The sequence below is a fragment of the Geospiza fortis genome, unplaced genomic scaffold, assembly GCF_000277835.1.
Source record: "Geospiza fortis unplaced genomic scaffold, GeoFor_1.0 scaffold18, whole genome shotgun sequence".
Taxonomy (NCBI): domain Eukaryota; kingdom Metazoa; phylum Chordata; class Aves; order Passeriformes; family Thraupidae; genus Geospiza; species Geospiza fortis.
In genome coordinates this window covers 1,381,967-1,405,523 of record NW_005054445.1, presented here as the reverse complement: position 1 = coordinate 1,405,523, position 23,557 = coordinate 1,381,967, and the positions used below count along the sequence as shown (strand labels likewise).

The 23,557-nt window shown below is 44.3% G+C and overlaps 1 protein-coding gene across 1 annotated transcript; it reads left to right on the top strand.

Moving 5' to 3' along the window:
• The first annotated feature begins 2,850 nt into the window (after positions 1 to 2,850).
• CMTM4 (CKLF like MARVEL transmembrane domain containing 4) lies at positions 2,851 to 22,195 on the top strand. Its single transcript, XM_031062320.1, has 3 exons — positions 2,851 to 3,022; positions 12,909 to 13,007; positions 13,864 to 22,195. The coding sequence occupies exons 1-3, from the start codon at positions 2,885 to 2,887 to the stop codon at positions 14,032 to 14,034; spliced, it is 408 nt and encodes a 135-aa protein (XP_030918180.1). The 5' UTR covers positions 2,851 to 2,884; the 3' UTR covers positions 14,035 to 22,195.
• Positions 22,196 to 23,557: the final 1,362 nt, after the last annotated feature.

Genomic DNA, 23,557 nt, shown 5'->3' with positions numbered 1-23,557 from the left:
CTGGCAGCATGGACAGTCTTTGAGAAGGGGAACATATATTTTTATTGCAAGAAAAATGCTAATGGATGTAGTTGCAATCTATTTGAAGTACCAAAGAGATAGAAGTAAACAGTGTGTATGGGACTATTGTCCTTTTCTTGTCTGCCTCCATCAGACAGGGAAGCAGCTGAGGTTTTCTCCCAGCCTCTCTGATGAATTTATCAGTAGACTTGGGCTGCCACACCCCAGGCCACTGCTGCTGCTATACATCCTAAACTGATGGCACATCTTTACTTGCATTTGAAATGCTTTGGGTTAAGTCAGGCCTAAGTGTATACAGCTAAGGTTTTTTTTCTTATAAGGGTGTGTCACAAGTAAATGTATTTTATAGTTTCTTAAGGGATAAAATGAAATCTAAATGTAGAGTTGCCCTGGAGTTTATTAATTCTGGGTTTGGGAATATGTAAATAACACAGGATTGAGTTCATTGCTCCAAGCGCCTCTTCAGTACATAATTAATTTCTAATGCTGCTTGCAGGAAACTCTTTGGTCTCTTTTGAGCTTTGCAAGCCAAGAAGGGTGTGTTGGCCTTGAAGGAGCAATGCTGCCTGGTGTGGAGAAGAGTCAGGGTAAAAGTTTATCAGCAAAACCAGAGTTGGTGCCCTGTGCAGCGCTTCATGTGCCAGAGATTTTGGCTCCTTCAGCCTAATGTTGGTGGCACAATTCAGAGCTGTTCATGTTTTGAGAAAATGAAGCTAATATTTGAGGCTTGTGCTGCAGTATTTGTAGAGAATATTGCAGAACCATACCTTTTAAAAGAAAACAAAAGATTACAAGTGTCGTAGTATATTAAAAATAGTGTCAAGAAAAATAGAAACTTTATTATATTGGAGAATCTAGAAGCAGAAATTTTGCTGGCTAACATTTAGCATTAATGTTTAATGTTGATCCTTCTTGAAAGAGCAAAGATTGGTTTTTAAAGCTTTTTTAAAACTTGCATTCAGTGTCATCTTCAGTTTTGAGGCTTGTGATTACAGCGAAGATGAACTTCATGACGTGCTAATACTTTAAAATGAGGCTGTGTCTGGACAGTAATTTTTTTGGTATGTGTGTCATTGCTGAAATCATAGTTTGATTCTGCTTTGATTCTGACTATTCCATTTCACACATGATCTTTCTTTCTGAAGCTATTCAATGTCAAAGATAAAATCCGAAGTGTTTAATCACTGGGTATCCATTGAGAATTTGTGTGATGTGAATTGGCCTGCTCTCTTAGCTGACAAAAATTATTGTGGCATCTGCTGTCTTTAATGAACATGTGCTAAGTGAACTGTGAGAGGCTTTCCAACCAAGTGTGAGTTTTTTATTAAAGTAGTTTGGTTGAGTTTTAATCTGGTTTTAAGTTTACATTTTCTGCTGTATTCTAAAGTTGTGGCAAATGAGCATGAGGGGTATTGTCCTTTTCTTAGAATTACTGCTCATGTTAGTGGCAAAAATGCTTTCTTGGTTACATCTTCCAAAATCCTCTTTCTTCATTTTGCAAGTTTTGTTGTGGGAGGCAAAGACAAACCAATGGATGAAGCATAAAGAGTGTTGAAGGAAGTGTATCTGCAAAACACTGACATTGGCAAAGAAGGATTTAGCAGAAATTGGTTTTTATCCTGGCTTCTGTCACTCTTCTAAGCTTATGTTTGTGCGGCACATTCAGATTGTTGAGTATTTGGCTCTGAGGAAAGAATCTCCCTTAGTTCCTCATCCTCACATTGAAGTGCTTACTGCAGCCTCGATAGAATTTTGTGGCACAGCAAGAAGAGAATTCTTTCTAAAAAATGTCAGTGGGTGGAAGGGGGGTGGTTGTCCTGAAAACCAAAGCAAAACATTCTTAAGGCCTTCCTTGCTTGTCCTGGAAAATGCAGAAACCCCAACAAAACAACAAAAAACCCCCAAACCATCCATGCAATTGCTACAGGCGTGGTGTGGGAGCTGTGTGCCAGTGATGTCCCATGGTGGTGGCAGCTGTCCCTGCTGGCTGCTACTGGCCTCTTGGGGGGTATATTTACTTTTGTCCACTGGGCAGACTTTATTTTCAAGTACAGAGAGTGTTAGGGTTTTATCCTAAATGGTGAATTCAACTCTTGTTGAAATCAGAGTGCACATGTGTTAATTCATCCTCTGAATTTAGAGTGACCTATCATTATCCCAGTTCCATGTTTGTGATTGCAGCACCAGGGGATTTTCCTTCATCTCTTAGCTGCTTCTTTTGTTGTGCTATAAAGGAATGATAAAATATGTTTTATATGAAATACAGTGTACTGATGATGATGAATGTGAAAAAGGCAGGCATTTTTGGAGACTGGTAGAAATCCTGAATCCGTTCTATTTTGAATTGATTTAGATCTCAATTGGTAGTGAATTTTAAGCAATAATCTTTATTGACATGTCTTTCACAATCACACAACATTAATACTCTATAATTGTGCTTGAGGTTGACAAATGCATTCCATCTTCTAGTTTTGGAATGGTGTATCATGAGTAAAAAATGTAATGAAATGTTTCAGGTGCTGTTTGCATGTTAAGCCAGTGGCCTGCAAGGGTTTCATGCTTTTTGGGGTGTCTTGGTCATTTTGATGTTAGAGTCCTTGTAAATGTGCTCAAGTGTTCTTTGTTGAATGGGACAAATCCAGAAAATCAAACATTACTTTGCTTTTGTTTTTGCTCCCTGCACAGTGCCCTGTTGTAAACTGAAATCACACATTCCTGAGTGTAAACCGATCATGTTCCCAATGGAAATTTCAGGAATACTTGTGGCTACTTTCAAAATGTGCAAATCTATTTATTTTTTTTCCCCACTTGTTTTTCTTCCCAGCTTTTGGCGCTGACCGCGTTCATCTGCATAGAGACCATCATGGAATGCTCCCCTTGCGAGGGCCTGTATTTCTTTGAGTTCGTCAGCTGCAGTGCTCTGGTGGTCACCGGGGCTCTCCTGCTTTTGTTCAGTCTCAGCCTTCACACAAGAATACCCCAGATCAACTGGAATCTTACTGTAAGTTCATTTGAATCCTCCCTGTGTTAAAAATAGCTGCAAATCTGGTTTAAGTTTGGTCTTTGGGCTTTGCTTTCTCCTGTTGTTTAGTATTGTGTATGAGTGTTCTTTATGCTGAGTAAAGTATACATTTTACTTACATTTATTTTGAATGCTAACAGCAGAATGAGCTGTGAAATGTGGCAAGATTAAACTACACTAATAGAACTAAAATCGTGTTCTGGTAGATTGTCTCTGGGAGGACAAACTTCCTGCTAATGCCAGCAATTAGGCTGTGTGGGTGAAGTGGATAAAAATGCAGCCTGTAGTTATTTAACTTGGACAGATGCTGATTTACAGCAGCATGTTGTTCTCTCTTAACCTGGGGGGTTTTTATATTAGGACAAATTTGCTACATATATTTTCTTACATAGGCTAATACAATCATTGGGCAGTAGTGTATAAATTAAGTGCTTTCTGTGAAAATTGGGTGTTTTGTATTGCCTACACACCTAACTATTAAACATTGACTGGCAATGCTTAACGTGTTCTCAGATGTGAGGAGTTTTAGGAAGAGAACTGCTGGTGGTGCACATTCCTTTTGCACATGTCTCTATTTTCATGCTGTATTCTGAGTTAAACTTTCAGACTGGGTTGCATAAACAGAGGTCACAAAATCAACATGTTAAGTCACTCTAGTAAAAGATCTGTCAGCTTCAAGGGCAATATTTATTCCAACTTCTTTGGACAGTACAGATACAATTGTGCCAGTGTTCTATGTTATAACAGTAATTTTGCAAGTACTGTCAGAGTCCCAGAGGTTTTTAGGTTTCTGTGTGATTTAAAAAAAATTTAAAATGTAATTTATTAATGTAGCAGTTTGCTTAGTTTCTCAGCCTAAATGACTTGGTTAAATTGAGACTGGAATGTGGAATTAGGTGATCCTTTCTACCCTGGGGCTGCATAGTTAGTTGATGAACTCCTTCTAGGAGTGCCTGGTACATAGATAGGGTGTTGTGTGGCTGAACTGTCCAGAAATGATCCCTTTGTGGTGGCATCAGTTGTGCCTGCATAGCACCTGTTAGGAGATGTTTTGGGGAAGGGGGTGGGGTTAAAAATCCAATCAGTTGTGCTTTGGGATTTCTTTGGTTTTTTTTATAAAGGTATTTCAGTTTTTGAGCAGTGGTCACACTCTGCAGCCCCTCCTCAGTGGCATTGGAGCAATGAGAGCAGGTTGGACATCAGGCACAGGGCCCCTGGAATCCCCTGCAGGGCTTTGCTTCAGCTCACACGGCCACATCCAGAGGCAGCAGGGATCTGCCATGATCCCCCAAGGCTCCTTCTGTTAGTTGTGAGCTGGAGATGAAATGCTTCTCCCATCCTTGTACCAGAGCTCTCCAGAGGTGAGAAGGGAACTGGCAGCTTGTTGAACTGATGAGACCATCCTGCTTTCCGGTGTGTCTTACAGATTTCAGCAATCTGATTATATTTGATTTTTATTTATGATTATTTGATTTTAACAAACAGTTGGGACTGTTTCTCTGGCAGGAGTGGGAGATTATCTTCAGTGTTCAGTGTTTGGGACCATTCTGTGATTCTACAGCTGTTTCTGCTCCTGCAAGTAGAGTGTGAGATCAAAGCTTGCTCATAAAACACCTGTGGGACATTACTTTGGCCAAGTTAGTAAGAAATTTAAGAATGTAGGGTTCTGGCTGACTTTTTTTTCTTTTGCTTTTTTTGGCATTTTATTTTTTACAATTTAAATGTATGTTCATACATTATTTGCCTCTTTCAATATTTATTACTTCCCTGTGTTTTGGTGGTTATTTTTACACTTTTGCAGCCTGTGTATATGACAGAGTTACTACAGGAGTTGCTTTCTGAGCAACAGTCCTTCACATCCCTGAGTGCCTTAGGAAGAAGTCACTCCTGCTTATGTATAAATTCATCAAGATACATGCTTTTAAAAATATATATGACTTTATAATGCATATTTCCCTTATGGAAAGTCTCAAGCATTGCTTTTAGAAGCTGTGTGAGAAGAAGAGGCTGTTGCAGTGCTTGAAGGAATTCAACTGACTTAAATTTAGGAAAAAATCTTTCTTTAAAAATACCACTTCTTCCTAGGAACCATTGCAAACATTTGCTTTCAAATGATCCTGTGTATTAGAAGGTACCTGGCCATCAGCTGCTATTGTCCAACACAGGATTGTTTCCTTTAAAAGTTTATTAAAATTATAATTCTTCCCAATGTGTTGTGGATATTGGCAGATGTCCCTTGTCCCTGGCTGGAATGAAATGTGGATGAGTATGGACTAGCATCTAACAGATGTGCAAAGGTGCTGAATTTTTAAAAAATGTATCATTTTAGCCATTTGGGGAAAATATATTTGTTTTCATACTAATTAGAGACTTGCCAGTCATTTTCATATTTTCCTGAGGTAAACATGCAAGAAGCATGGAGCTGGTGAGGGCAGAAAAGAGCCTTGTCTGGGTGTGTTGGAGAGAGGCTGGTTTGTTCCAGCAAGATGAAAGAACAGTCCCTTGTCTGTGTTGTGCAGCACTATCAATAATATGCAAAAATGCAAAAGCTGGGGAACCTGTCAGTGCAAATTTCCATTTCTTTTATGCCTCAGAGCTCAAAGGGAGCCCATCCTGCAGGGAGACAGGAGTGGCCCAGGGGAATGGGGAACACAGCAGCTCCTGCTCCACCAGGAGCTCGGGCATGGTTGCTTTCAGAGAGAGCTAATGAATTCTGCTGTAGTTTAGTCTTTGCCTAAATTATCCTTTTTTCTTTTTCCTGAAATTCATCATTTGCATCTCCTGTGATGTACAGAGAGAACTGAGAGTCTGGTATCCAAAAGGTGAGCGTGAGCTGACCTGCAGGAGCAGGAAAGGTGCTGGAGTCCTGGGGGTGGGACTGGGATCCTGCACTGGGATCTGCTCCTGGGGCTGGGACTGGGGTCCTGCCCTGGGATCCGCCCCTGGGGCTGGGACTGGGGTCCTGCCCTGGGATCCGCCCCTGGGGCTGGGACTGGGGTCCTGCCCTGGGATCCGCCCCTGGGGCTGGGACTGGGGTCCTGCCCTGGGATCCGCCCCTGGGGCTGGGACTGGGGTCCTGCCCTGGGATCCGCCCCTGGGGCTGGGACTGGGGTCCTGCCCTGGGATCCGCCCCTGGGGCTGGGACTGGGGTCCTGCCCTGGGATCCGCCCCTGGGGCTGGGACTGGGGTCCTGCCCTGGGATCCGCCCCTGGGGCTGGGACTGGGGTCCTGCCCTGGGATCCGCCCCTGGGGCTGGGACTGGGGTCCTGCCCTGGGATCCGCCCCTGGGGCTGGGACTGGGGTCCTGCCCTGGGATCCGCCCCTGGGGCTGGGACTGGGGTCCTGCCCTGGGATCCGCCCCTGGGGCTGGGACTGGGGTCCTGCCCTGGGATCCGCCCCTGGGGCTGGGACTGGGGTCCTGCCCTGGGATCCGCCCCTGGGGCTGGGACTGGGGTCCTGCCCTGGGATCCGCCCCTGGGGCTGGGACTGGGGTCCTGCCCTGGGATCCGCCCCTGGGGCTGGGACTGGGGTCCTGCCCTGGGATCAGCTCCTGGGGCTGGGACTGGGATCCTCTCTCCTGCTCAGGGAGACACCTCAGTGGTGCCAGGGAGCTGGGAACACTGGAATTTGGCAATGTCCCTTGGATGGAGGTTTGTGTGACAAGGGGAAACCTGTTTATCTGAGTACCAATGTAAATCATTGCATGATCAGCCAGTAGAATGAGCTGTTTGTCAGTGTGCAGGGAAAAAAATCTTCCATTACATTTTGACCATTGATTTTTTGTTTTAAGTGATTTTCTTGAAGCACCCACTGGAGTTATGGTAGTGTATTTTTGGGAGTCCAGTCTGACTGCAGTGTTCCAGCTTAGAGCAGCTCAGAAGTGAGGCACAGAACTGAGCACAGCACAAAATCAGAGTTCCACTGCACTCAGTGCCAGGGAAGCACCCGGGAGCAGACAGGGACCCAGGTGTGTGTGTTAGAACACACAGAGCAGCTGGGGAGTTCTGTGCTGCCTGAACACTGATTTCATCATCTCTGCAGAGCTGGTTGTTTTTTATTTCTGCAGCAGTGAAACCCTGTGTAGCAAAGCAACTGACACTTGAAGGAGTTGGTAGAAAATTCCATGTGCCTGAGTGACAGAACTGTCCTTGCCAGCCTTGCCTCTGCACAGTGTAATTACAAAGCTATAGCTCAAAGTCCTTCACAGGGCAATCTTGATTTTTATTTATATTTTTAATTTATTTTTTCCCCTTCTGCTTTGAAAAAACCATTTTGCTTTCCTTAGCTGTTGAATGAAAAATTAAGTCAGTCATCCTTGACCTTTATACTTACTGCTCTCAAAATAGCAGTACCTGTTAAGGATAAAAATGAACATTTTATGTGTTTAAAAACAATTGTAAGAATTAATTTTCTCTCGGCTCTTCGTGGACTGTTCTGGTTTGGTGCATGGTGTAAATGTTACTCTGTAATAAATGCAGTCTTGAGTTTTAAGTACAAGAAAGATCATGTATTTTGGTAGTTATTGCAGGTGTGATCTATTGCTTTGTGACAGTAACTTTCTGAAATTTATATTCATGGGCTCTTCTGTTGGGGAAGCAGTGCTTTTGTGTATCTTGTGTTTACCTAGGTAACTCTAAATATACGAGGGGAAAAAGAGATGGCAGTTAATGCTCATAGGGTTAATTTGGTTCTTTCTATCTTGCTCTTATTTTTGCTTGATTAACCATGTTTCCATTTTTAATTGTAGTGCAAAATACTCAAACAGTGTTTAATAACAGAACAAAATCCTGGGAGTTTGACCAGAGTGCTTGGTTTAGAGGACTGACTGGTATGTTTGTAACCTTCAACTTGACACCTTCATATAGAAGCAAGGGAAAATGTTCCCAAACCTTGTAAATAAAGTACTGGTTGGAGGAAAAATTAAGGTCACTGTAAAAAAAAATTTAAAATAATAATTTAAAAATATTAGTAACCACACTCCCCCTCCCTTCTCCTGACAAACAAACCAGCAAACCTAAACAAAACTAAAAGGAAATGTTACTTTGAGCTCTGTCTTCTATGGAAGATAACTCAGACACCAGCAGGTGTCTGATTCTGATGCTGGCTTCTGTCACCTTTTGTGGCAAAGTCAGGCTGTTGAAATGTGCAGACTTTGCTTCCAGAGTACATCAGTTTAGCCACTTTAATCCCCATCAAGATGTAAAATTTTGGATTTCAGAAAGCAAGTGACAAGAGCAAGCACCAGTTTAAATGTGCTATCTCTGTTTACACGAGTTTCAGCTGCAATATGGTATTGTCTGCCTTTTAGAGAGTACCTGGGCACCTGTGCAGGACGATGTACAGGATGGAAAGGCAGGGCAGGAATTTTGGTTGAATGATTCCTACAAGCTTGTGTGAGGTTGTGGGGAGCTGTGGACAAAGATGTGTGGATGCTGCTGGAGCCTCGGAGCGTCAGAGGCAGCTCTGGTGATGTCCCAGCCTGAAGGGCTGAGCAGCAGCGTGGAAGATCTCAGCAGTGACCTGGTGGTAGTTGCCAGATCTGTTAACAGAGCTCTCATTGCTAGCACCAGTTCAGCTTTTCCATCCTCTCTAATCCAGGAGCTGTACCTGCCTGGACCCTCAAAAACCAGAGTGTGGGATGGTTCCAGAATCATGGGATGGGGCTTCCTGCTTTCACAGCAGAATCAGCAGAACAAGAGCGTTGCCCTCTTGTAGCATAAAATATTTTTCTTGGCATAAGCCCATCTTAATCCATGAGTTACAACATCTCCTCTGCCGTGTCCTCCCCTGAGTGGGACAGAGAGCAAATCCATGGCCTTGGGTACTCTCAGCTGGACTGACAGGACCACTGGGGACTGAACAGAATCACTTGCAAATAAACTAGCGAGTGACCAGAAGTCATTTGTTCACTTGAATTATTTTGGAAGGGAGAAAGGAAGCAGCAGCAGCCTGGAGTGGGTTTGATTCAGCTCAGAGATTTGATTCTGTTGTGGATGGCAGCTCTGCACAGTATTTTATGGCACAGCACACTGTCTCATGAGGTTGCTGTAATTTCAGCAGAAATTCTTCTACCTCTGTGATGTGGTTTTACTTTGTCTATAAATATAATAGCAAGAACTTCAGCTCCATCATGGACAGATTTGAAGCAGCTCATCTTTTTTCAATTAGTTTATTCTTCCTATTGTCACGATTATTCATTTTCTCTTACGTGGAAAAAACTTGCAGTATTTTAGGGAGTGTCCTCTGCTTCTTGCTGTAGTTTTTTTTCTTTTATTTCTCCTTTTACTTTGCCCAAAGCTATTGAGGTTTTTTTGCTTTTCTTATCTTTCTGCTCTAAGTAGTAGCTCCCATATTTTGGATTAAGGATCTCCATTGCTATTTGCATCTGTGATGTTACCATTGCATGTGTCTATGGCAGTGTTACTGCTGTCATTGCTCCTAAAGCTCCAAAGTCTGCTCTGGGGGTATCAAACGATTTTCATTTTAGCTTTTTCAAAACTCAGCCTTATTATATGCATGTGAATCAGTTGTTAACTGCATTAAAAAGGTTTGACCTAAACGGGGAAAATGGAGTTGCAAAGATGAATAAATTGGAGCTTCAAGACAGAATCACTTCTTTAGATTTAAATTGTTGAATTCTCTGTGTAGAATTTGATATTCTTTGTAAACATTAAACTAGAATAAAATGCCAGTGATGATGACAAATTGCTGCTGTATTTACATCAAAGTCCACTAGAAAAGGCATCAGCAGTTTAATTTCAGCAGGCTTTTATATTTTGCAGCTTGAAAGAAACCTTCAGGTCCATTTGTAGCATGGAGCTAGTGATCAATGTGTCATATAGTGGGAAGGCCTGGCCTATAGCTTACACTGTGCTCCTTTGGAAAGGTCCCCAAGGTGACAATTCTGAACCTCAGAGGTCAGCAGGATTAATTAATGAGTACATCTGACCCCTGAAATCACAGACCTTCATGTGCCATCCATGTAGTCTTTAAGTATGGTACTGAGGAAGTACAAAATGTGTGTGTGTGTCTGAAAAAGCATAACCTAGATTATATGAAATGAAAGGGTAGAATATTAAATACATTTGGCTGTTGGTTCTGATGGTTAGGTCTCCTACAATTAAAATTAGCTTCATTTTGAATATGACTTCTGCCTTAACTTGGCAGCTGTTTTGTTTTGCTGTCAGTTTTGTTGGCTTTCTGATGTTAAGCTTTTAAAACAACCAGTGTTTTTAATTGTTTGAACACTGGAGTCTTCGTGTACACAGCTCAATCTTCTTAATATTCAAAGCAGTTTAGGTTCTTTTGATTCATACTGTGAGAAATTTTCTCCTCCTTTCAATAACTTCTGAGGCTCTGCTCTGTATCCTGTCCAATTTTTCAACATTCTTTTTAAAATGTGGATACTGGAACAGGGCGCAGCATTGCAGTGTCCCTGGCAAAGGTAAGATTACCACCTGTCATGTCCATAAATCCAAAGGAGTGCAGAAGTTATTTTTGTCCCTATCTTTGGTCGTGGCAGCACCTCTTGAGATGCCTGCCTACAGTAATTACCAAGTTCTTCTGAGTTATTTCTGCTGGGATTTGTCTCTGTTCTGCAGGTCCTTCCTGTAGATGCCAGATGTACTCTGGTAGTAAAATACACAACTTGACCTTGAGTTGAATCAATTTCTGGTTTTTTAATTATCCAGGGGCTGCCCTCTGCTCAATGTGTGGTTTCTCCATTCTTGGTGACACACATATATTTACATAGAGACTTGGTGGAAGTGCTGAAGCTGGGTCTGTGGCAGATGAAGTGAGACTTCCCCTCTAGTGGGAAGAAGGTTCATGCAGGTGAGAACCACAGCTCGTGTTGGCAACTGCAGGAGCACAGTCGGAGGTGTAAACTCAGAGCTGCAGAGAGGCACGCCTGGAGAAACTGTGTCATGCCATGAATTTTCTAATACTGCTATTTATATAAAGTTTAAATTTCATCTCTGCAAAGAAAATGTTATATAATTAAAACTGCAATAGCTAGTTAATAGAATTTGGATTTGTTTGATGTCCTAGGTCTCAGGTAGCATCTATCTCAGTGAGCTTGAGCAGGGGTAAAAAAAGTATCTCTGTACACAGGCAGGTGAAAAATCGGTAGGAATTTGTAAGACCCACAATTTGCTTATGATTCTTTACTATTTGATTAGAGTTTGGGTCTTACTTGGCTCGTGACATCTGGATATGAGTGTGGCCATGAGCCATGGGAACCTCTCTGATTCCTTGGGAAAGTCCCTGTTTGAGATGAGGCTCAGGCCACGGAGATGCCTCGTGCAGTCTGGACACTCAGTGTTGATAACCAGCTGTTGCTGAGTCAGTACCCTCAAAATAGATTGTTTTATGTAAGTAGCACAGTGCCAGAACCTTCCATGTCTGCAGTTGCTGTTTGCAGCCTTTTGTGGTTGTGGCTGGGGCAGGAGATGTTTTGGGGCAGGCTGGACAGCGCTGTTCCCTCCAGAGTCCTTGTGCTGTGTAACTGGAGCACAGCTGGGGACTCACACCCACAGGAGCCACTTCAGAGTTATGTCTTCAGTCTTCTGAGCCTGACTTCTCATTGCACTTCACAAGATGCACTTTGGGAAAAAAATAAAACAATTATTAAAAAAATGGAAAAAGTGAAGGAGCTGTAACAGGAAGTGAGGCTGCCTTGCACGTGGGAGAAGAGAGTTGAGTAGAACAAATTGTCCTTAAATTCTAATTGTTGTGATTGCTTTCATGTAGTGGGAGTTGTCATGTTCACTGTGGTTTTGTGGGGTTTTTTTGGGTTTTGTGTGGGCTTTTTGGTTTTTTTCTTTACCTCAAGCCTATAAGTAGCACAGCAATCTTTAATTGAAGGTTTTCTGTCAATCCCTTCTGTCTGTGGTCATATTCACTTCTCACAGATTTGATGTTTGTGCTGAATTGTCCTTTCCTGATCCCTCCACCCTGACCTCAGCTGTTCATCCATGGTAGCTTTGTGTTTGGGAATGGTGTTCCCCAGTTTAGTGGGAGCATGCAGACAGTGCAGAGTCCGTACACATCAGATGTGACAGGTGTCCTGATAACACACTGAGCACCTTCTCCTGAACGAATCTAGACTTTGTTTCTTCTCTTATTTACACCTTTGAATAATTTTTCCCTCAAGTCTGATCAGTTAGTCTTGTATTGATGCAATCATTCTTGTGCAAATACCTGCCATTCAGAATTCCTCCTTTGGTTCCAGTGACATGTTCATGACTCTGTTTGAGGTGAGGCATGGCAGCATCACCATCTGAACACCAGTGACAGGAATTGTGTGGAGCAAGTTGTTTTCCTTTGCTTGGAGCGAAGCAGTTTTCCCTGAGCATGTTGCAGTGTGTATGTTCTAAAATGTCTGCTTGAAATACTAGTTTTATGCAATAAATAGGTAAAAATCTGTGTTCTTACCCTGCTGGCAGCTGTCACTCCCAGAAGTGGCACAGGAGGTGCAGTTTTGTTCAATGCAGGCCTCAGGGAAGGGTGGGAGGGCTCCTGGCAGGTGTGGGCAGGGCAGGGGCTGTGCGGGGAGGTGAGGAGCACACCGCAGGCTGGCTCAGCCCCGCTGGGCAGGTGCAGCAGGGTGAGCTCTGTGCTGCCAGCTCTGCCCCCTGCCAGCCCCGAGGGGATGTGCCAGGGCTGCAGGGTGCTCTGGCTGCCCTGGCACTGCAGCTCCCACTCCTGCTGCTCCTGTGCGACAGCCTCTGCCTTCCTGGGACACCTGGGCCACCAGAGGAACTGGCACAGGGTTGCTGCACTTCTTGTTCCAACCTTCTGTGTCATCACTTCTGATAAAGCAAACAACCATCATTTAGTAATGCTACTGAATTTATTTTTTTAGGATCTGGTCAACACTGGACTCAGCACTTTCTTCTTTTTCATTGCCTCTGTAGTACTGGCTGCTTTAAACCATAAAACTGGAGCAGAAATTGCTGCTGTGGTAAGAATTTAAACTTGTTTCTATCTGACTCTTACCTTGTGTTAAAATTAACTTTTACTCATTGATTGAATACACCTGTTGCCTTTGCCATCACAATTTACTTCTATTTTCACAATTTGCTGTGAGATAGTTCTTATTTTAAGAATGCTAACATCCTTGGAGTTTAGTCTGAAGGTATGAGGCAAGAACAAGCAGAAGAAAGATTTGCAGAGAACACTTTACAGTTGAACTCGCCTTCTCTTTGGTGGCTTCTCTTTGGTGCTCTATGTTGCAAGCCTATGGAAACGATAGAGAGAAAAAGTAAGAAATTGAAGCTGCTTATGCATAATTTGCTTTGTTCTTGCTCAGTACAGATGATTTTTTGTTCTTTGGAGTGAGTGTAGTAGCACTTCAAAGTTTTAAATCTACAACAGTCAGTTCAAACAAATTACTTTTGTGTGTGAGTTGGCGAACCTCTTATTATTTTCTCGTTTATTTTCTTTTTAACCTGGTTTTTAAAATCACATGAGCGCTGCAGAAGCATAGAGGCTGGTGCTCTGGACTTGTCACTTTTTGTGTGCACTCCGAGGAATGAACAAACTTTTGGATGAAGAGCTGTTTTTTTTACAAGGGGGTTCTTTACCCTGAGCTGCACTGCAGGATTTAATTGTCATGTTGGTAGTCAGAGAACTCTGTTTTCTGGGATCATTGATCTTAGCTGCTTTTGCAGATTCTCTAGCTCATTGAGAAGAAAAAACATCATTTCCCGGGCCACGATGATTTGTCAGTGCAGATGGTGTGGGTAGCAGAACTTCTGAGGGCCTTGCTGTGCAGCTGCTGCTGTTGTGTTCACCAGTGCGGTGTGTGTGCCCCGCAGGTGTTCGGGTTCCTGGCCACGGCGGTGTTCGCGCTGAACGCGGCGGTGGCGGTGCAGCGCTGGCGGCTGGGCCGGCGGCAGCAGAGCCGCCAGGGCAGCGAGTACATCCGCGCGCGCAGCGAGTCCCGCGAGGTGGTGCCCCGGCCCGAGATCCAGCGCCTGGACGCCTGAGAGCCGCCCCGCTGCCGCCGCAAGGGAAAGCAGCGCTCGGCTCCCTCGTGGAACAAGGCTTGGGCTTTATTGAAGGAGGAAAAGGTGCATCGAGGGCGGCGAGGATGCCCAGCCCTGCGCGTGTGCGGAGATGTGTTGAGCCAGAAGCTGCTGTCATGGAGGCAGAAAATGGTGGTGGTTCAAAAGGAAGATCCCCTCAAGGCCTCCACATGGACATGGGCATATATTATATAGCTCCCAGAAGATATAATATATGTCTGCTCTGAAGTCTGTCATTGCTTTGGATTACCTGCACAGCAGTTCCCTTCCCTCCCTGGAGTTCCCCTGTTCCTGCAGCTGCCCCGGGGACGGAGCAGCCCTGCCTGGCTGCTGAGGGAGGAGATGGAGCACCCAGATGTGCCAAGGAGCCAGGGGCACTCAGCAATAACTCAGCCAGCGGGGCCTGTCCGTCCCAAACTGTGTCTGTCTGTCTCCTCCTGCCCTGAGCTCTGCACAGCCGCCTGCCTGCTGGAGAGCCGTGCCGGAGTTCTGCTGGGCGCTGGGAAGGGCCCTGGCCGAGCCTGGGGGTCGCTGCTGCCATGGGAGGCACCGAGGGGACGGAGGCGCTGCCTGCTCCTGTTGGGACACATTCCAGTTTTCATTCCAAAGTGGGAAAATAAATATGTTTAGGAGATGGGTGCAGAAAAGGGGCTTAAGGGGCACAGTACAGAACAAAAGGGTTGTCATCCTACAGACTTACATTCCAGCCATGGCTTTCTTTTTTTTCCCCCCTTTTTTTTTTAAGGTTCAACATTTCTAGAAGTTTTTGCTAGAACTTGCTTTCCCTCTAAGCCCAGGGTAAGCAAGAACTAGCAAAAATTTATGCGCTTTTAAAGTGTTCCTAAGGTTGCAATGTTGTGATTCATGTAAGGTAAATAGTTCTTTTTGGAAGGATGGTTGTTCTAAAATTAAAACTTAATTGGTGGTAGGTGAACCTGATTTTTATTTTAACTGGGTGTTTCTGCAGATTTATTCCCCTTAGGATTCCTTGAAAAATTAATTTAGCTAATTGGAAAATAATATGATTGTATTGATTTGTTTAGAAATAGTTTTACTTAGCTGAAGGTTTTTTTTAAATTTTCCTTGTACTTCCAATGAATGAATTACATTTTCTTTACTCAGAACTCAAATTCAGCAGTAATTGGCTAGATAATGTCACAATATTATTAGGAAGATGTCTCTTGATATTTTCCTGTTTCTTTGGTGTTTTTATCACTTTAGTGCATTATTTGGCATTTGTGTGCCTGTGTGAAGACAGTGTGTGTGGGAGGAGATCTCTAGAACTGAACTCCTTTGTGGTGTGAGGAAAATGCAAATCTGTGCAGTTAGTGGGATGGTTTGCCGTGTGTGGCTGAGTTTGTGTGTCCTGCTGGAGCTGCCCTGCTCAGGGGGAGTGCAGCCCCTGGAGCCTTAAGAGCAATGGGCAGTGTGCTGGGTAAGGTGTTTAACATGAAAACCAAGTTACACCAAACAGGAGATCAGGAGAAGTGCCTGGGCTTTTGTACTACTGGAGGGAGCTGGGATAGTGAAAGTGTGAACCTAATGCTGCAATATTCAAATTGAGCAGCAGAGAATTATTCTGATGAGTGAAAAGGTGACAAAGGTGATGCCTTTCCATTTTCAGTGTATTGACATCTATAGTGCATTTCACCTCAGTGGCTGAGAAGATTAAAATTCAGAGTTACTGATGAGGTTAAGGAAAATTTGCATTTTCTTAGTGATTGATGGTTTACCAGTTCCTACAGTAACATTTATTGTGCTTTACTGGATGCTATGCCAAAGGGAACACCAGTTTAAAAGAAGATGGAACCAGCTCTTGGTGCTGGGTTAGAGCAGATGTTCCACAGAGGGCTGTCTCACCTGGGTGCATTTCCTGGGCAGCACATGGCAGTTCCATGGCCAGCATGGTAAGAAATAACAATTTGTTATTGCCAGAACTGCTGTGGCAGCCCTGCTGCTTGCCAGCACTGCCCAGGACTGGCAGAGTTTGCAATGTCAATTATTGAAAGACTTTTAAAAAGTAGCACAGGCATACCCAGTCAGGAATTTTAAACTGCCATCAAAGCAGTTTGGATAAAGATTGTAAAAAACCCCAAGCAAACCCAAACCAGACAAAACAAACAAACAAACAAAAATCCCCAAACATCCCACACCAAAATCAAGCCAAACGCACCTACTGAAATACAAAACAGAGTTCTCCAGAAGATCCATGCTTTTGGAGTGGAGCTGCCATCTGAAATCAGGAACAGGATGGTGTCACCAGGGGTTTTTGTCAGGAATTGTCCTGTCACTGGCCAGGGCTGAAGGAGCATTCCCAGATCCTCTCCTGTGCTCCCTGAGCTCATTGAGGCTGGGGCAGAGCTCTGGGAGCTGTGTGCCTCTCTAGGTTTATGAATTTGTACCTTTCAAACCTGTCCTGGCCTAGGAGAAGGGTAGCTGGGGGTTTGGCTGTGCCGTGAGCTGCAGTGACAGGAGCAGAGTGGGGCAGTCACAGGAGGGGTGAGATTCCTGCAGCTGGGAATGCCAGTGTTCATTACTCACATCATGCCCTGAGCCTAGGACAGCTCTCAGGGTGGAATCCAAAAGAGAACAGTAATTTTAAAAACACTATCCGATTCACTTCGTGAAACAAAAGCAAATGTAAATGTGTAATTTCCTCATTTTTGGGACCAAAGATGATTTTAGTATTGTATAGTATATACTTTCTAAAAAATCTTAAGCACTTACTGCTCTGCAGAGACATTATTTGCTATTTGGATTATATAGAAGGGAAGTAAAGTAGCTGTGAGAGACAAGTACATTTGAAATATCAAGATCATTTGATGTATCCATGGCTCATTTCCCCTGAGTTAATTTTACACAGTGTATTGGAGAGGTACTTTTTTTAAGACTGTTACCTAAACTGCAGTCACACAAAAAACCCTTAAGGAAGAAAAGAGGGTAGAAAGTTTAATTTTTTTTAAACTTGCTTAGAGAAGTGACATTAAATTGCTTCTCTCAGCCAGTTAGTCTTGCTTGTAATTGCTAGCACACAGGGATAATTTCTTTTTGTCCTTAAGGGTGCTGTTTAGCTCCATAAAGGGACTCAAACCCCACTGTAAACAGAACTAAATGAAAGCAAACAGTTGAGGTTGGTAGGAACAGGATGCTTGAAACAGTCAAGGTTTGGATGAGTGCCCTTTGGTCAGAGAGAGCCCTCAGACCTGGAGTCTGTGTGTATTTCTGGGTGTAGACATGACTGAATTCTGCCCCTGTGCACAGACATGGCAGTGTTTGTTACACAGTGAGCTCTGCCTGGAGCAGCAGCCTGGGAGCTGTTGCTCAGTGCTGCAGGAGCCTCTCTGCCTGTCCTGCTCCGTTTGTGAGCCTCAGCTGAGGTTGGTGCCACGTCCTTGAGCTGTGCAAACAGCCCCAGCAGGAGCTCCTGAAACCACAGAGGAGCTCACTCACGTGTCTGAGTAAAGCCAATTCCTCCTTCTTTCCCCCTTTTCCTTTCATTTGGAATATTCGTGCCTCATGGATCAAATGCTTTAATATTTAATTCTTGCTAAGCCTCTGTTGGTCTGTGCAGTGCCAGGAAGATGAGAATGTGTCCCAATATCCCTTGGTGTCAGCTGTGGTGCTCTTCCCTTTCCTGCTGTGTTCTTTCTGTGGGACTGTGGAATGCTGGTGCTGCTGTGAGATTCCTGGTGGGAGCTTGGGAGGGGTAAGAGTGACCTCCCTGTGCCTTGTGAGACAGGCACTGGCCCCAGAGAGCTGAGATTGCAGTCTGTGCTGCTCGCTGCATTCAGGAGCGCAGCATCAGCCAAGATCTGTGCCTTGGCAGCAGCTCCTCCTCTTCCAGTTAAGGTGTCTTTTACATGGGACAAAGGAGCAGCGTGTGCTGCTCTTCCCTTGGCTTTGTCACTGTTGTGATGAACACTTCCCAGGGTTTGTTTGTCACTCTGGTCTCATGGCACGCTCTGGCATAGTTTCAGCTCTCTGGATTTCATGGCTGCTTCCAGAAAGAGGAGGGAAAGGTTCCCACTCCTCCCTGGGGTAGCAGTTTATGTTCCCCCTGTGAATTATTCTGTCCATGTGCTGATTGTCCCCTCCCACCAGGGCAGAGCCAGTGGTTCGTGGAGTGCTGTGCACACAGCAGAGAGAGAATCTGCTGCCCTGGACTGTTCTGGCTCAGTTAAACACCAACTTTTCATGAGCTTTAAGGTCCCTAAATGAATTTGGTCACCTCTCCACTCTTTTGGGGATGTGCAGGCACAGCAAATGCTTACCCAATCTGTGGCTTTATTAATGCAATTCTTTCTTCCTCCCTCTTCCTTAGGCCTCTTTCTGTATCTATTATTTTCTTGACTCATGTCATGTTGTAATAATTTCTACTTGTTTTCTTTCATGAGGGAAAAAAACTCACCAAAAATCTAAAAAAAGCAAGAATAATGGTTTTAGGGCATAATTAAAAAATGAAAACAAACTTAATAGCAGTTCAGATAGTGTAGGAAGTAATATTGTCTCTCCTACTCGGTTGGGATACTGATCAGCTTTGTCCATGGAGGAGCATGAAGAACAGAACTGTCCTGAAAGCTCTGGAGCCAGAACTCTCCAGTGGGCATTGAGGATAATAAAAGGCACAGTGTGATAAGGGATTGGAGATGTGAGAAGGGCGCTTGGTAATGCAGAGCTTTCAAAGTGAGACATGAACAGGAAGAGCCCACAGTGGCCACAGCAGTCATGGGGATCTCAGGGAGCTGGGAAGGGGCTGGGATTGCCCAGGCTCAGCTTCCAGAGGGGGATCCAGGCTGGTCCCTGCTCAGTCCTGCGGGGCAAGGAAAGCCAGTCTGGCATGTCTGAAAATCAGGCTCTTGGCTTGTGCTGTTTGTAGCATGAAATAATGGATTGTTCATTGTCTGGAGGGCCAGCAAAGCTCAGAATTACTGTGCAGGTAGAGGTGTCCTGTGTGTGAGATTTAATGGCAACAAAAGCATTTTAAAATGATCCTGAAATCAGTACAAAAATGCATGGAATGTGTGAAAGTACTTTGTAGAAATTATGCCCTGTTCCTCTCTTTATTTTGACAGAGGGATTGGTTAAAATGAATTTAAACACATACTCAGGAAATCTCTGAATGACATTGTAGAGGGTTTCCCTGGTATATTATTTTTATTTTCCCTGTCAGCCATTTGGCCACCTTGATAGATCTGCTTGACCTAGTCAGAGTGGTGCTGTCCAACCTGAAAGGGTTCCCTTGTTTTGGTCATTTTTTTTTTTTTTGGGGGGGGGGTTGGTTTTTAAAAACCTGTTTATAATTTAACCATTTGTATGCTAAAAATAATCTTAAAAAAATCTGCTTACACTGTGATTTTTGGTAGCCTTTAATTTAGAGTATACAACACAATCTAATTTTCTTTTGGGATATGCAGCTTTCAGAAGTGTTCTTATATATGCCCAGAAATGAAAGTTGTCTATTTATCATAGGAATGTGATTAGATAAAGTAACCTATCCAGAATCCCAGTGCAGCTCTTTCATGTGTGCTGGATGGACTAGTTAGTGAAATGGCCTTTTAATCTCTATGGGTTAATAAATATTTTTTTATAACTAGCCACAGATATTCCTTTTTAAATTATACTTGGCAAACAGAAGATATTTAATTTTATATACAATATACATAGTTACCTTGATTGACATATTTATAACATAGAGCTTTGTGTTTACTATGAAGGTTTTATCTGTATCCCATGGACTTCATGGGTAAAACTTTGAAAAGTCAGTTAGCATTTATGGAAGGTTATGGGAACTTTCTTCATGGCTTCACAATGAGGACATAGGAGCATTTAAAAGGCAATAGCCTGATTGTTTTACAGAGTATCTTATTTTTTGATTGGGGCTGGTCCCTGCAGCTATTTTAATAACATCTGGATATGAGTAACAGAATGGAATATGAGCATCTGCCTCTTCAGACTGTCACAGGCTATTGTCTAGAGCACAGGAAATTTCAGGGTATTGTATTGTTTTGCTTCGGACAAATGTCTCAATAGACCTATTTAATTAAAACCTTCATGTGTCTGAAAGAAAACATCCTCTCTTAACCAGGCTGATTTATCACTTCTGGTACCCTTTTAATCCCAAAATAGTGTTGTCTAAATATTTTTAATGATGTTCCAGCTATCCTGATGTCTGCAGGTTAAAGTGGTCCTGGCTAGCACCCTTTTATTACAACAATTGCTACCTTCATTTTTCTACTGTTTCTACTTTAATCTTGAATGTTTACCAGTTTCTATTGTTGGATCTTGTGGAGGGAGAGTGTCTTAGCACTACAGCTCATCCAGCTTTAACTCATACATCACAGTCCTGGAGTAAGAAAATATTTTGAATTATATATTGTGGCCAATTTATTGCATTTTAAAATGACTTCTATACTTACGACACAACATTTATGACAAAATAGGACGAATGACTTAGCTAATCATTGTATCTGTCTAGACTTACTCTCTTTTGTGTTAGTGTCATTTTGAAACTATTTGTATATGTTGAAGTTTGTAAGGGTTCAGGAACCCACAATAAAATAGTAAAGTATGTATTTATTTCTCATTATAATGCTCAAATTTGATTTGGAAGTTGACACTTTGTATGTCTTTTCACAGAATTGTAAACAAATACCGAAAAACTGCTTCACCTAGGGTGCCTTCCATGTGTGGTACTAACACTTGTCATTCACAGGAACAGAGATGTAAATTTATGAATCCAGTAAACACTATTTTTGTAATGTGAGTCACTAACGCAGCTCTGGCCTCGCTGTGCTTTGTTCCCACCAACACCAGGTTTATGGCTGCCGTGGTCGCTGCCTTCCCTCCCATGTGCACTGGATCTGACCCCTGGGGAACCACAGGTTGTGTCTCCTTTGCTCTGCCCCCAGCTGCCCCCCGAGCACATTCCTGGTGCTCCAGGTCCCCTTCCTTGGGCCTTGTGGAGGGATGCTCAGGGTGGGGTGTCTGTGTCCTCAGGGCTGACCCTGGCTCCTCTAGACTGACTGCAGCCCAATCCAAACATTCCAATTCTAACTCATCAATTATGATTTACAGCTTCTGAGGAGGGAGCATCCAGGCCTGACCAAAAGACTTTATCTCTCTGGGTTACAGGTGCTCTATTGACAGGTTTGTAATTGCAAACAGCTCAGAGGAATTATGGAAACACCAGGTTCTAGAATTCTATTCAGGCTGAGCAAAGGGGATGCAATTTTCCTTTTTTCATGAGCACAAGTCTGCTGTGCAATACCCTTGGTACTCTGGAGTACAGCCTGCAGTGTTCTGTGCTGGAGAACCCTTGGTGCATCTCTGAGTGGTGCGAGGGCAGCACCCGGCTGTGTCCTGCCCCGGCAGGGCCAGCCCAGGGCTCCCCTGACAGCAGAGCCTGCCCAGGACTGGGGGGTTCCAGCAGGCAGCACATTCCCCTGGAGCCAGCTCACAGCCCTGGAGGATTTCCCATTGCCCTGCAGAGCCTGGAGCTGCAGCAGCTGCTCCAAGGTGGTGCCTCCAGCTGGGAGCCCCTTCCTGCCGTGCCCACAGCTGAACTCACTGCTGGCCGAGCAGCAGCTGCCAGCTCTGCTTGGGAAAGGTGTCCTGGGAATGCTTGACCAAGCTCAAAGGCAGGGTACTCTACAAGAAAACACAACCTCCTTGTGTAGCTTGTTTTTACAGCAGTAACCATCTGTCAGTTGTTCAGTTCTTTCTTTGGTGTCTGTGCTAATCAAAAAACACAAGGTGAAGAATTGTAAAGTCTTGCAATACACAAAGCAGTCTTGGTTTTAAAATCCATGCTGTTGCAGCATAATTTAAATGGTGTATTTATCAGTTTTAAATGTCATTTTGCTTTTCCAGTCTTTTGTATATGGGCACAATACTTTTTGTAAATTTTTTTTATTTAGTTGTCTTTCATGTCTTTTCTTTCTGGTATTGGAAGATTTGAGCTCTCTGGGTTTTCACGGTACTCTTCTGACCATTCTTCATAGTGGTAAAAGTCTGTATTTTTGTATGTAGGAGAAATGGAAGTTTTCTAACACTTATCCCAATCAATATAGTACGGATCATTTGTGAAGGACTTTCTGTTTAATAAATGGACATATTAAAGTAATACAATGGTGTCTTCGTCTGTAAACATGGCCTGGGCTGGGCTGGGGTAATTTTCTTCCCAGTGGCTGGTGTGGGGCTGTTTTGGATGTGTGTTGATAATTCAGAGATGTTTTTGTTAATGCTGAGCTCACCCAGAGCCAAGGCTTTCCCTGCCCCTTGTGCTGCCATGCTGGGGAGGGTTGGGGGTGCCTGGGAGGCTGAGGGGGACACAGCCAGGACAGATGACCCCAACTGACCACAGGGGCATCCCACACCTTATGGCATCAGGATAGGAAGGGGGGAAGGAGGAAGGGGTTTGGAGTGATGGAGTTTGGCTTCCCCAAGTCACCCTTCCAGGGGATGTGGCCCTGCTCTCCTGGAGGTGCTGAACACCTGCCCGCCCATGGGAATTAATTCCTTGTTTTGTTTTGCTTGTGGGCACAGCTTTTGCTTTCCCTATGAAATTGTCTTTATCTCACCACAGGAGTTTTCTCACTTTTCCCGTCCCCATTCTCTGCCTGATCCCCCTGGAGGAGAGCAAGCCCTGCCAGGGGCTTGGGGGCTGCTGGGGTGAAACCAGCCCAAGGGGGGTCCTGGGCTCAAAACAAAGCCAGGCAGCTGCAAAAGGCACTTTGTGTGTGGCGGGAACTCCCAGCACTGAGCCCTGGCTGGAGCTGTCCCTGCGACCCTCCTGGGGGCAGGAGAAACCATGGAGAGCCCTGGGGAGAGGCAGTGGAGCAGAGGGAACGTGGAACTGCTCTGCTGCTCTCAGGCTGCTGGTGGAATTGCTCTTGGAGCAGTTCTGGTGTGCTGCCATGGACTGCAGTGCTCCATCCTGGGCTCTGCAGCTGCCCTTTTGGGACTGGAAAGGGATTTTGGGGCTGAAATGCCCCAGGGAGTGGGGGAACACTGCTGCCTCCCGGGCTGGGGCTGCAAGTGATGCTGGGGGGTTTTGGTTTCCAGGTGCTTTAGGCACAAGGTGGAAGCACTGAGTCAGTACAGGTGAGAACTGTGGACAGGCACGAGGGATGGGTGAGTCTGGGATTTGGGAATGGCTGCTGCACTCTGAACACTGGGGAGGGACCAGGGGCGGTGGGGAGGGGGACACAGGTGGTGGCACAAGGGAAGGATTCCCTGAGGGAGCCAGAGGCTCTTACAAGGGGCCCATTCATTTTCCCTGTGTGGGGCTGTCAGCAGCACTGTGGCATTACCCAGGGTGGTATCCATGGTGTTCCTGGGGCAGGAGAAGCTTCATCAGCTGTCAAATTAAAAAAAAAAATTAAAAATTGTCTTTTAGTTACTGGCTCTTCCTACAGTCTCCTGGGAAGACTGTAATTAATTTATTCATGGATCAGGCTAACAAAATGTGATGGGATGTGTCCAA